General features: G+C 39.9%; 1 protein-coding gene across 1 annotated transcript in view; it reads right to left on the bottom strand.

Moving 5' to 3' along the window:
* The window catches only part of cnbd1 (cyclic nucleotide binding domain containing 1), a 131,504-nt gene that overhangs the window by 110,645 nt on the left and 6,897 nt on the right, over positions 1-13,962 (bottom strand). The window contains exon 2 of the mRNA XM_080194954.1: positions 10,342-10,414. Coding sequence (XP_080051080.1) covers positions 10,342-10,414 — 73 coding nt within the window. The remainder of the gene's footprint in view (positions 1-10,341; positions 10,415-13,962) is intronic.

Below are 13,962 nucleotides of genomic sequence, written 5' to 3'. Positions count from 1 at the left end.
TTGCTGAGGTACTCTGCAGTGTGAGGGTGTGGGAGATTCATTTTGAAAATCCTGCTTAAAAAAAAAATCAGGAGTTGCTCCCATTTTTACACGAATTCAGCACTTAAAGGGTTTTTTTGGAAGAATCCCAGTCCCAATCTTTATAAATGGCTGCCTGCAGGTCAAATTTTTGACGCTCCCCTCCAGTAGGCAAGCTCGATTAGAAACTTGGCCTGCCACCCCAATGTAGATGGTGCCAGGTGTGAAGCGGGCTGGGTGGAATGTCTGTCTCTGTGCTCTAGATGTGGGTATGCTGGCGTAAACACAGTAAAAAGTCTGACAACACCAGGTTTTAGTCCAACCGATTTATTTGATAATAGACTCACAAGCTTTCGAGGTTTCCCTCTTCGTCAGGTGAATGGGGAGGGAAACCTCGAAAGCTTGTGAATCTATTATCAAATAAATCGGTTGGACTAAAACCTGGTGTTGTCAGGCTTTTTACTCTGTGCTCTAGCACATAATTGAAATAAAAAAAACAGAAAAAACCCTCCAGTCCTCACCCCCTCAACCCCCACACACTCCCATGCTAACCTATGCCACCCCGCCCCCACAGCTCTTCATTCACCCAATGCCAACCCAAAGATGGATGTGTGTGTGTGTGTGTGAGAGAGTGCGTTTGTGTGTGTGCGTGTGTGTTTAAAGTTTATTTATTAGTGTCACAAGCAGATTTACATTAAACTGCTCACAGGCTTCCTGCTGCCGTGGGGTGACATCAATGGGAATTCCCATCGACAGCAGTGGGACCAGAGAATCTTACCGCTAGCAAACAACACGCCACCTCCTGCCGGTGGGAAAAACATGGCTGGGAGGCCGAAGAATCTTGCCCGTTATTTCTCAGGGGTTCCTTCAGTAGTCTTGGGAGCTTAAATCCACTACTGAAAAAGTTTAGGAAACCCTGAGGTAGAAAATGCTTTGATTGTTAAACCAATCACAGCAACCAACCTTATTTAGTTAGAAATAGAAGAGTTTCCCCATATCTTCTTGCCTTAATTGAACTTGTATTACTTTGCTTGGGTTTCAAATTCCTTTCTCTAGGATGGTGGCCAACGTAACTACAATAAATTTCCCTGACTTGCCATGGTCCATCTGCTTCAGTGGGTGTTTGGAGCTTAGAGTCTTCTGTGCAAAAGTGGACAGAATCCATCACACCAGGACAAACAAACACAATGAACAAAAAGAAAGATGTCAAATTAACTGGAAAGCTGGAATGTCAGAATCATGTGCATTGGATGAACAGAGAATCTGCAGTTGGTTGGCGGGGCACAAGGCAGCTGTAATCAACATGCAACTTGATAGTTTGAATTTTGACATAGCTTTCCTGCAAGGGATCAGGCTTACCCAGAGTTACTAACAGATAAAAACACTGCATGTTCATGTGGCAGGGAAAGAGTTCATAGGAAATGCACGAGCAAGGTTTAGGTTTCACTGTCAGGAAACTGCTGCTCTCAATGTTAGAACCTCTCACAAATGTCCAAAGATGTGCATGTTAGGTGGATAGCCCATGATAAATTGCCCCTTGGCGTCCCATGATGTGTAGGTTTGGGGGAATCAGCGGATGAACGCACGGAGTTATAGTGATAAGGCAGGGGGTGGGTCTGGCCTGGGTAACATGCGCTGTCAGAGAATCAGTGCAAACTCGAAGGGCCGAATGGCCTCCTTCTGCACTGTAGGGATTCTATGATTCTATGAATGAATCTGAATATATTCACTCCATCTGCCCCTCAACTCAAGTAGAGCCAGTTAACCTCATCAATATCTATGCTCCTACACTGTGTTACACTACAGAGGCAAAAGACCAGTTCTACAAAGGAAATTGACATTCCTATCAGCAGAATTCCTGCTGTGGGATTTCAACATAAGTGTGGGTGCAAATCATGATTTATGGCCCTCTTGCCTCAGACATCATGGCCTGGGAAAGATAAATGAAAATGTACAAAGGTCACTTGAGCTTGCTACTATCACTTTGTGTAACTAACATCTTTGGAACATCCAAGTTCAGGGCATTGATACCAGATGGATCTGATCATCACCAGACCTGACTCTTGAATAACATTCTCAACACACGCAGCTACCACAGTGCTGGCTGTGATACACATCACTGCCTGGTGTGAACCAGAGTTAGGATCCAACTAAGATAAAAGTAAAATACTGTGCGTGGATGCTAAAATTCAGATGTGAAAACAGAAAACATTGGATAACTCAACAGGTCTGGCAGAATCTGCAGAAAGAGAAACAAAGTCAATGTTTTGAGTTTGTATGAAGCTTCTTCAGAGCTGAAGAAGGGTAGGGATGTGATGGATTATATACTTGGAGAGAAGGTGGAGCAGAATAGGTCAGGAATAGGTAGGAGCTAAGGAGACATTGACAAATACCATGAACACAAGAGACAAGGTCAATGGTAGCATTAAAGACTAATGAAGGTGCTGATAGTGGCTCTTTACTTAAATACACAGCATTCAGCACAAAAGAATTAAGGCACAAATTGAGGTTAATGTGTATTATAGAGGTGTGTACATAAGGAGATCAAAGCTGAGGACTATATATTCAGGTGTATGTAGCTGATCATAAGGACAGGCAGAAAGTAAATGGTAGTGAGGTAGTTTTGTTAGAATGAGATGGAATAAGTACAATAGCAAGAAATGATCTCGGGTCAGATGATGTAGAATCCATGGAATGAAAATAAGAAATAAAAGGGAAGAAGACACTGGTGGGAGTAACCTATAGGCATCCTAACAGTAGCTATATGGTAGGATGGTGAATAGTCAGATGATAAAAAAGGCAGTACATAAAGAAAAAAAATAGTGTGGTAAAAATTAACAGTAAAACAGAGGATTGAGAAAGTTTCAAAAGCCAATAAAAGATGATCAAAGAAATAATAAAAGGGGAGTATATAAACTATGCAGTTGAGTTAGCGAGTAATATAAAACACAAAGTGAGAGCTTCTTTAAATATATGAAAAGGAAGTGAGACGCCAAAGTAAACATATGTCTCTCAGGGAATGAGACTGCGGAAATAACAATGGTGAACTAGGAAATGATAGATGAGTTAAATACTTTGCATCAATCTTCACCGAAAACAGACCATTAGCGTTTCAAAAATACCAAATAATCAAAGGGCAAAAGGGAGGAGGAAATAAACAAAATAGCAGGTTTTCGGAAAACTAATGGAACTAAAGCTCGATAAATCCCCTGAATCTGATGGATTGCATCCTAGGATATTAAAGGAAGTAACCATCGAGATAATGGATGCACTGGTAGTAATCTTCTAAGAATCCTTAAATTCTGGAAAAGACTCAGAGGATTGGAAAACTATCAATATAACACTCAAAGAGGGAGGGAAACAGAAAGCAGGTAACTATAGATCAGTTAACTTAATATCTATCATTGGGAAAATGTTTGAGTCCATTATAAAGGATGTAATAGCAGAGCATTTATGAAATACATAATATAATCAAGGAGAGTCAGCAAGGCTTCATAAAGGGAAAATCATGCCAAGCAAACTTATTTGACTTGTTTGAGGTGGTAACAGCAAGATCAATAAAAGGGAACTAGTATATGTAATATTCTTGGGTTTCCAAAAAGCATTCGATATGGTACCACACAAAAGACTAAATTTAAGAAAAAGAGCCTATGATGTTGGGTGTAATGTCCATGTTGGCCTGGATTAATGAATAGGAAAGGGAGCTGTGATAAGACGAGAAATTTCAGAAAGGCAACATGTAACTAGTGGAGTGCCACAAAGATCAATGCTGGAGCCACAATACACATTAATGGCTTGGATAAGGGAAATTAATTTACTGATGCCAAGTTTGTACATGACTAAACAATAGGTAGGAAAGTAGGTAGAATGGATGACACAAATACGTCTATAGAGGGATGAAGGCAGGTTGAGAGAGCAAAACATGGCAGGTGGGATATAATGTAGGAAAATGTAAAGTTGTGCACATTAGTAGAAAGATTAAAGGAGCTGATTATTTAAATGGAGAAAGACTACAGAAAGTGAGGCTTAGAGTAATTTGGAGTCCTCATGCATAAATCACAAAAAGCTAACAGACAAGTTCAGCAGGTAATAGGGAAGATAAATGGAAAATTGGCCTTTATTTCAAAAGGAATGGAGCATAAAAATAGAGAAGTCTTGTTAAAGCTATGCAATGCACTAGTTAAACCACATATGGAAAACTGAACCATTTTGGTTCCCTTATCTAAGGAAAGATATGCTGGAGGCAGTCTAGAGAAGGTTCATTAGGTTGATCCAGGTATGGAGGGACTTTTTTTGTGAGGGGACGTTGGGCCTACACTCATGGAAGTTTAAAAGAATGAGAGGTGACCCTATTGAGACACATAGGATTCTCAGGGAACTTTACAAGGTAGATGCTAGGAGATTGTTACTCCTTGTGGGACAGTCTAGGCACAGAGGGCATAATTACAGAGAAAGGGGTCACCCATTTAAGACAGAGATCTGGAGAATTTCTTCTCTAAGAAGGTAATGAATCTGTGGAAATATTTACTGCAGAGAGCTGTGGAGACTGGATCATTGAGACAGGCAGCTTTTCAATCAGTAAGGAATCAAGGGTTATGGGAATAAACATGGAAAACGGAATTGAGGATTATCATATCAGATCAGTCAAGATTTCATTGAATGACAGAGCAGAGTCAATGGGCCAAATGGCCTACTTCTGCTCCTAAATCGCATGGTATTATAGTCTAACATGGGGGACAAAGTTCACTGTCCAAAGTTGTTGAACTCGTGTTGAGTCCAAAAGGCTGTAATGTGCCTCATTGGAAAATGCAGTTTGCATTGAGCTATGCTGCGACATTGCTGACAGCCAAGGATGGACATGTGGGCTTTACAGCAAAATAATGAGATGAAATGGTAAGCGAGCAACAGAAAGGTTGGGCTCATGCTTATAGACTGAGTGATGGTGTTCTGCAAAGTAGTCACCACTCTTTGCTTAGTCCTTCAAATGAGGAGACTTAATTTGAAGATGCAAATACAGTATATCAAATTGAAGGAGGTGCAAGTGAAGTGCTGCTTCAGTTGAAAGGATTCAATCCTTGAACTTGTTCATTAAAAGCAGAAATATTCTCGTATAAATGTTTGGGATCTGATGGGGTTCTTTCTGCTTGTCTATCTTGCATAAGGAGGTCGTTCAAACAATTATTTACTATTTACAGCTCAATATACATGTTAGGAACTCCATGCAAGGTTGGACTTCTCCTCGGTCCAGATCTTCATTACTTAGTCATGTGGCATTACATCATGGTACATCAGTATCAGATGCCTCTGATATTAACCCTTCAGGTTACACCCCTGCATGCTTTTATGCAGCTATGTAAATATGTCGTTGGTAACTAATTTGGTGAATGGCATGACTCTCGTGCACTGATGCCATCAGGTGGATCCCACAATCCACTGATCTGTTTAGTTGAATCAAGTCATGCAGATTCTCATTGAGTCATTAGGCTTTGGGACAGTGACCATTCCAGAACACCACTTTGACAGTTTGGTTACTGAAGAGATAATCCCTGCGATAGCATGTGCTCAATTCCATCTTTGACTTGTCCAAAGTTTGTGAGTAGCTGTTTTCAATGTGCAGAGGCAAGTTGGTTTGGCATTAGCTCTTAGGGAAACAAAACATTACGTCTTGAGTTTTTCATAGCCTGAAAATAATGCTTGAAACTCATTGCTGAATGTGCTACTATACTGCTTGTGAGCAACTTCATCAATAGAAATTATAGATCAGCTTCAATTGTATGCATGCCTTTCTGCTTAATAACAATGATTCTTGATTTTATTTGACATGCAAGCATTCAATGATTTCTTGATCTTTGTATTTTAATTTTGCCAGGTGTTGTCCTATGATTTTCAGTGTAATTCCATGTGAACCTTGTAACTGGATGAATAATGGTTACAGTGCAATGTTGCTCAAGTCACTTGACTTCATTGAATAAGACTGAAGCAACTGCCCCCACCCCCTCCTTCTAATTTTTAAATTCTGTAGGGCATCCATCCACTTCAACTGTTCCAGTATTTATTTTCTGTTTCATGTAGTTCTCATCAGAAAGTTATTTTCTCTTTCTGTGGTTCTTCTACATCTTGGCTGTGGTTTGGCCTAATATTTTTCTTATTTTTTTTGCAGACTGTGCTTTCGATCAGCAGACAATTTTAAAATACCCTATTTTTCCACACTTGTGGCACCCTACTCTCTGTGTTGGGCATTCTTTCTACTTGCGTAAGTTTATCCCACCACACCAAGACCATTTCAAGACGGCATTTTTCCCCCATTTTCATGAGCTTCTGTTTTGGTGCCCTTTTCACTGCTTTGGCTTACATATTGGTTTCCTATTGGCAGTTGGGGGGGGGGGGCTCACTTTCCCCATGAATGAACACACTAATTTGCTTTCTGAACCCAGTTTGCCTTAATTAAACCAATTAATTAACCCAATTTGTACTGCCTTAATTAAAGTTTGATTTTCCCCTTGTTTGTAAGAGATCTGATAGAGCTTCATGTAGACCCCAACTATTACGCTATTATGAAATCAATCCATCTCTCAATATTCCACAGTTATAGTTTTCTGTCAGCCTGTATTAATCACTGATGAACAAATCCAAGTTTTCATCTGGTCCTTGTTGAATTTTGTACAATCTATAATTAAATTTTTGTGAGCACTGAAATACAAATCAAATGCCTTGAGGACTTCAATGTAAGAGCTTGAACTTTCATCAGTTCCCTACCTCTCTGTCATACCTTTGGCAATAGCTCCAACTGCACAGACTAAAATACTTATCTACTTGTTTGTTTTTTTTGAAAACCAGGAGCATGGAGCAACTTTGCATGGAGTTCCTAACATGCACATTGAGCTGTAAATAGTAAATAACTGTTTGAACAAACTACACTCTTGAATGACCTCCATATGCAAGATAGGCAAGCCGAAAGAACCCCATCCAGTTCCCAAACATTTATCTGAGAATATTTCTGCTTTTAATGAACAAGTTCAAGGATTGAATCCTTTCAACTGAAGCAGCACTTCACTTGCACCTCCTTCAATTTAATATACTGTATTTGTATCTTCAACCGAGATCTCCTCCACATTGGAAAGACTAAACAAAGACTGGTGACTGCTTTGCAGAACACCATCATTCAATCTGCAAGCATGAGCCCAAGACTCCTTTTTTAAATACAAAACCACCAGATAATGCTTATATCTTTTTCTCCAGTTGTTACAGTGCTTAGCTTGTGCAAGTCTTTGGCACTTTGGATAGACTGTGGGAGTGGCAGTATAGATTCAATGCTTGAACCAAGTCTTAAGATAGTTGTTGCTTCTCTGGTGTTGCTTGTTGATTGTGATCTGTATTCACTGTATTTTGTAGTCTAGGTCAGTGTCATAGCTTGCATCTGCTGCACCTGTGATACTGTGACATTTTTGGTGAGTCTTCAATCCATTCTATTCATCCCTCTTTCAAGGATCTGCAAACATATCAGGTTTGTAATCTTTTCATGGGGCTTTTCTAGGTTTTTTTACTCACTATCCACTGTCACCACATTTTGTCATGTGTTTGGAGTCTAGATGGAATTCTTTGAGCTTGTCTATTTTCCATAAGGAAACTACTCAAGACTATTATTGTTTATTTACAGTCCAACGTATATCTTCGGCACAAGGTTAGGCTTCTCCCTCCAAATCTGTTACTTAGACATATGTTATTATATCATGACTACATTTCCATCCAGGATTTCCCAGACTTCAAAGAAAAATAAAATGGGAAATAGTGAGTCAACACCTGTCATGGATCACTCCAGGTTTGCTCAGCCATCTTCGTATATATTTTGATGAGGCTCAATATTCTGAAGCCTTTTGTACCTCAACCCATCATATTATCAAAATTGTGTTTACTTTTGAGTGCAATGAAGATTTAGACTGCTATATATATATGCCGGTTTAAGTTCAAAGGAAATTTTTGAGAAGTGTACAACATTTAATTTTTAAATACAAAACCACCAGATAATGCTTAATACTGAATTAACCACCAGGATGCATACCATTGTCTTTTGAGACAAAATTTGGTCAAAAGAATTGGTCAAACAGACCACTTTTGTCCAGTAGTTATTACTAAGATTCTATTCCACCATTAAGTCAGTTGGACTTTGGCACTGTTTGACAAGAGTTGGCATTTTCTGGTATAGAGAGAGTAGCTCTCATCATATATAGGCAGATTCAGCAGTTGTATTTAATCTTACATGTCCTGTGGATTCAGTTTGAAGGCTGTCATTTTTCACAGCCCTTCTATTGTTATCGATAGGCTGTTTCAAATATTGTGACTTTGATTGTTTTCTTAAGCACTTCATGTATGCATTCACATTCAGACATTTAATACATATCCAGTAAAGTATTTTGGTTTATGGTGAAAGAGAAAAGATAACTCATGCAGTACATACTTCAAACATGTTTTTAGATGTTGTGATTTCTGGGGGCCAGGAACTTCACCAAGCTCACAACAGTATCAAAACAGCCCTTGAATCTTGTCCAGGCAAGATTAAAGTCTGCAATCCAGTGGTGATTTATTACCACTCAATCAGAATTCAGACCATAACAAATGTGACCAAATGAAAAGGATAGTAGCAGCATAAACTTTGATAGCATAAGAACATTGGCTTCAGCTGTCACCTTGTTAGAGCCGATTTATAGAAGAGTCTTTCATTGGACAGTAGCTCTAAGACATAGAAAGCAGTAACAACAACTTGCATTTATTTATATACTGTCTTATGTAGTACAGAACAGTATTGCTGAAACAATAAGGCATGGCCGATATATTCTTCTTACACTCATCGGGACACTTCACAAGAAAACCAACTCAAGGGGAAAACAACAGTTTAAACTTTAAAGGAAAGTACTGATTGCCTTAGAAGTAGATTGATAGAGGCATTTCTGTGTAGAATGCACCAGTTAACTGACAATCATTGTTCAAAATTTAAATGTGGTATATGAACTTCACTGCCTTTGTGATGCGAGATATGTGGGCCATACGTCCCAAAGACTGGCGGGTCATATCAAACAGCATGCCCCAGCTGCTGTTCTTTACAGGGAAGGTGCAGACAGTACTCAACCAACACATGTATGAAAAACTCCAAACAGTGTTCAATATGCGATGTGAGTCTGCAACTGGACAACATTTGCTAAGTAATCATCAGTATGCTAAAACCTCTACTGAGGACCAATTTAAGATTTGTCAGTCAGGCTCAGAATGTGGCATATACTGGAAGCCACATAAATTAACACACAGGGTCCAGTTCTCTGTAGACAGAAAGAACGTGTACACATGCATGTATATATACATTGTGCCTGTATCAACTAACAAAATGACTGACGGCCATTTGCAGACTCATTTCTCTTTATCAATTAAGGTCAAACAGCCAGTTTAAATTTCAAACAATGCTTGGCAGTTAACTGTCAGTCCCTGATACACAAGGAATGCCAGAATAGCCAACTAGAAGCTTGGCTAAAAAGTTAGGTTTTAAGGAGCAGCTGAACAGAGGAGAGAGAGATGGAGAGGCACAGAATAATAGAGGAAGTTCCAGAGCTTCGGACTGAAGCAGCTGAATGCACGGCCACATGATTAAAATTGGGGATGCACAAAAGGCCACAAATATCATGGAGGATTGTGATGCTGGAGGAGGTTACAGAGATAGAGAGGCAAGGCCTTGGAGAGATCTTAAAGATACAATGAAAAGTTTAAAGTTGACATGTTACCAGACAATGCCAATGTAGCTCAGTGAGACTAGAGGAGATGAGTGAGCAGGATTTGCAAGAGTGAGAATATAGGCAGTGCAATTTTAGATGAACCCTTGTTTCGGGAGGGTGTAAGATGGAAGGGCTGCCAGAAGAGCACTGAATTAGCTAAAACGAGCAGTAACAAAGATATGAAAGACGGTTTCAGTAGCATTAGTATATTGTTAGGATATTTAATCCCGTCATGAATAGATGAGTTCAGACTGAATGCCCTCATGACTCAAATGGTTCAGTGTTCAATCCCCACCCAGAAAGCTGTGACTTTAAGTGCTTGAGTTATCCATCATGAAAACATGTCTTATTTGGATAATTTTTAGCAAGCCTATCAGTGTTATATGGGAGCTTGAATTTGGGTGTTTTTTGAAAGGGGGCAGGAATTGATTTATTTACTCATTCTTCAGTTTCATTGGCAACAGCAGCTTTCAGAGTCATTGATGACAATTCTTAATCCTGCCTGTAAAAGCTGTAAGAAGCTCAAAAAAACAAATCAATTCAGTTTTATTATTTTGAGTGATACCTGCTCCGTAGACCACAGATGTTGCATAACTTCTCCAAATTATTATAATCAATTCCCAAAAAATACTGCATTCCTAGAAGGGAAGAAAAGTTAAAAGTAGCACTTGCTTGAAAACATCTTGCACAATTAATGCCCTGTTAAATAATCTACATGTCATTGTAAATGACATATTTGAACTATTAAGTGCAGACAGGGTCACAGCAACAACTGCACACATTTACTAGTGAGGTATTAAAGTCAAGTTTTCAGTTTCCATGAATCCTAATTTGTGTCAGGAACTCATAAAGCAATCTTTCAGAGATTTCCTTAGTACTCACGAAGCAGCATTGCTGTAAGCTTTGGAAATGATTGAGTAATATTGCAATAATTCCAATAGCAAAGACGCTTGGAAAACTTGGTCAAAAAGGTAAGACACCCAGTCCACATACAGAAGGTAAATTATACCATGGACAGGATTAGATCAATATTTGGCATCAAAATTAACCTGTTTTGTGTGTAAAGGGTGAGGGAGTATTTTTGAGCAGGTTGCTTGGCAACTGAGAACAATTTCTGAAAGAAAGGCATATGGGATTTAATCACCATTGATGAAAATGTGTGTTTATGCCTAATTGAAAGAGAAACCACAGCAGGAACTAATAAGCTGAAAATGCTTACCCAGTCAATATGTAAGAAAACTGGCAGAAACACCAGTGCCAAAAGCTTTGAACAAATAGGAAATGCTGAAATAGATTTTGCTCTAATAATTACCAAATAATAATCAACAGGTATTTTATAAAGGAAAACTGAAATTTTATGAATATAAACAGAAAATGCCTGAAGTAGATCTGGCAGCATCCATGGACGAGAAACAAAGATAATGAGCTGGATTTAGCCAGCCCCAACGGGTTCTCTCACCTACTGGTCAGAGAACCAGCAGGGAATGCCCATCAGTTCCATGAGTGAGGCTCGATGAGATTTAGTGTCCTTCAGGTATGTAAGTAGCCACCATTCGGCCTTCTCTGGGATTCAGGACCATGGTGTCAGAGGTCCTGCACACCAATAACTGCCTGACAATCAGAGGCTGGCAGATCTCATTGCTATCAGTGCTACTGGGAGCAATGATAGAATTGTTAACCCGAGTCTAAATGTGAGTGAAAGCAGAATGTGTGGGAGTAAGGTGGGGAGGAGGGGATAGGGTGGTCAGAAGCAAGGCCGCAGAGGTGGCTTTCAGCACCTCCTCCTTCAATCAGGGACTGAGAGCCTGAAAATGAGGGACAACCTCCGCCATTCATTTTGATCATGCTGATCTTTGAATTCAATATCCAGATTCCCCCCTTCGCCCCATATCCCTTGATTTCTTTAGCCCCAAGAGCTAGATCTAATTCCTTCTTGAAATCAGACAATGTTTTGGCCTCAACCACATCCTGTGGTAGTGAATTCCACACAGTCACCGCCCTCTGGGTGAAGAAATTTCTCTCCACCTCAGTTCTAAAAGGTTTGCCCCTTATCCTCAAACAATGACCCCTAATTCTGGACTCCCTCACCATTGGGAACATTCTTTCTAAATCTACCCTGTCTAATCCTGTTAGAATTTTAAAAGTTTCTATGAGATCCCCTCTCATTTTTCTAAACTCCAATGAATATAATCCTAACTGACTTGAAGCCTTCTCATATGAAAGATCTGCCATCCCAGGGATCAGCCTGGTAAACCTTCTCTGTAGTCCCTCTATAGTAAGAACATCCTTCCTCCGCAAAAGGATATCAAAACTGCACACAATACTCCAGATGTGGCCACACCAACGCCCCATACAATTGCAGCAAAACATCCCTATACTCAAATCCTCTCACTATGAAGGCCAACATACCAATTGCCTTCTTTACTACCCCCACTTACTTTCAGCGTCTGATGCACGAGGACTCCAAGGTCTCATTGAGTATCCACCTCTCTTAATTTATACCCATTCAAGTAATAATCTGTTTTCTTATTGTTGCTACCAAAGTGGATAACCTCAAATTTATTCATATTAAACTGCAACTGCCATGCACGTACCCTCACACTCAGCCAATCCAAATCACACTGAAGCATCTTTGCATCCTCCTCACAGCTCACCCTCCCACCCAACTTTGTATCATCTGCAAATTTGGAGATAACACATTCAGTTCCCTCTTCCAAACCATTAATATATAATGTGAACAGTTGCAGTCTTAGCACAGGTCCATGCGGAACCCAATTATTCACTGATTGCCAATCAGAAAAAAACAATTTAAGCCAACTCTTTGCTTCCTATCTGCTAGCCAATGTTCTATCCATCTCAAGACATTAACTGCAATCCCATGTGCTTTAACTTTACATTGCAGACTGTAATGTGAGACGTTCTCGAAGGCCTTCTGAAAGACTAAATAAACCCCACATCCACTAGTTCTCCATGGTCAACTCTACTAAATATATCCTCAAAAAATTCCAATAGATTCGTCAAGCATAATTTCCATTTTGTAAACTAATGCTGTAAACTAATGTCTGATTATACATAGGAATATAGACACATAGAAGATAGGAGCAGGAGGAGGCCATTTGGCCCTTTGAGCCTGCTGTGCCATTCATTACGATCAGTAACCTGATCCTGCTTTTTCCCCACAATCTTTGATCCCGTTTGCCCGTGCTATATCTAGTTGCCTCTTGAATATATTCAATGTTTTGGCATTAACTACTTCTTGTGGTAATGAGTTCCACAAACTCACCACTCATTGGGTGAAGAAATGTCTCCTCACCTCCGTCTTAAATGGTCTACCCTGAATCCTCAGACAGTGACCCCTGGTTCTGGACTCCCCCACCATTGAGAATATCCACCCTGCATCCACTTTGTGTAGTCCTGTTATAATTTTATAAGTCTCTATGAGATCCCCCCTCATTCGTCTGATCATCCAGCGAAAACAATCCTAACCTAATTAATCTCTCCTCAGTCCTGCCATCCTGGAATCAGCCTGGTAAATCTTCGCTGCATTCTCGAGAGCAAGAATATATCTTATGATAAGCATATCTTATCATGGTTTGCGTGATGGATTGGATTATATTCACGATCTTTTGTCGTTCCTCGCAGTCTTCAGCAGATCAGGAACCATACCACACTGTGGTACAACCAGAAAGACTGCCTTCTATGACGCAGCTAAAGAAGTTAGAGACATGCCAAATTTTCTTACTCTTCTGAGAAAGTAGAGGCATTGGCGGGCTTTCTTAACTATAGTGTCAGCATGGGGAGGACCAGGACAGGTTGTTGGTGATCTGGACACATAAAAACTTGAAGTTCTTGACCCTTTCTACTTAATCCCAGTTGACGTAGACAGGGGCATGTTCTTCTTTACACTTCCTAAAATCAATGACAATCTCTTTCATTTTGTTGACATTGAGGGAGAGATTATTGTCACTGCACTAGTTCACCAGATTCTCTATCTCATTCCTGTGCTCTGTCTCATCATTGTTTGAGATCCAACCCACTACAGTGGTGTCGTCAGCAAACCTGAAAATCGAACTCGAGAGGAATTTGGCCACACAGTCATAGGTGTATATGGAGTATAGTAGAGGCTGAGAACACAGCCTTGTGGGGTACCAGTGTTGAGGATGATCCTGGAGGAGGTTTGTTGCCT

Source organism: Carcharhinus amblyrhynchos, chromosome 8, assembly GCF_965287045.1.
Source record: "Carcharhinus amblyrhynchos chromosome 8, sCarAmb.v2.hapA, whole genome shotgun sequence".
Taxonomy (NCBI): Eukaryota; Metazoa; Chordata; class Chondrichthyes; order Carcharhiniformes; family Carcharhinidae; genus Carcharhinus; species Carcharhinus amblyrhynchos.
Note: the sequence above shows the minus strand (reverse complement) of the source record. Positions and strands in the feature narration are given on the sequence as shown.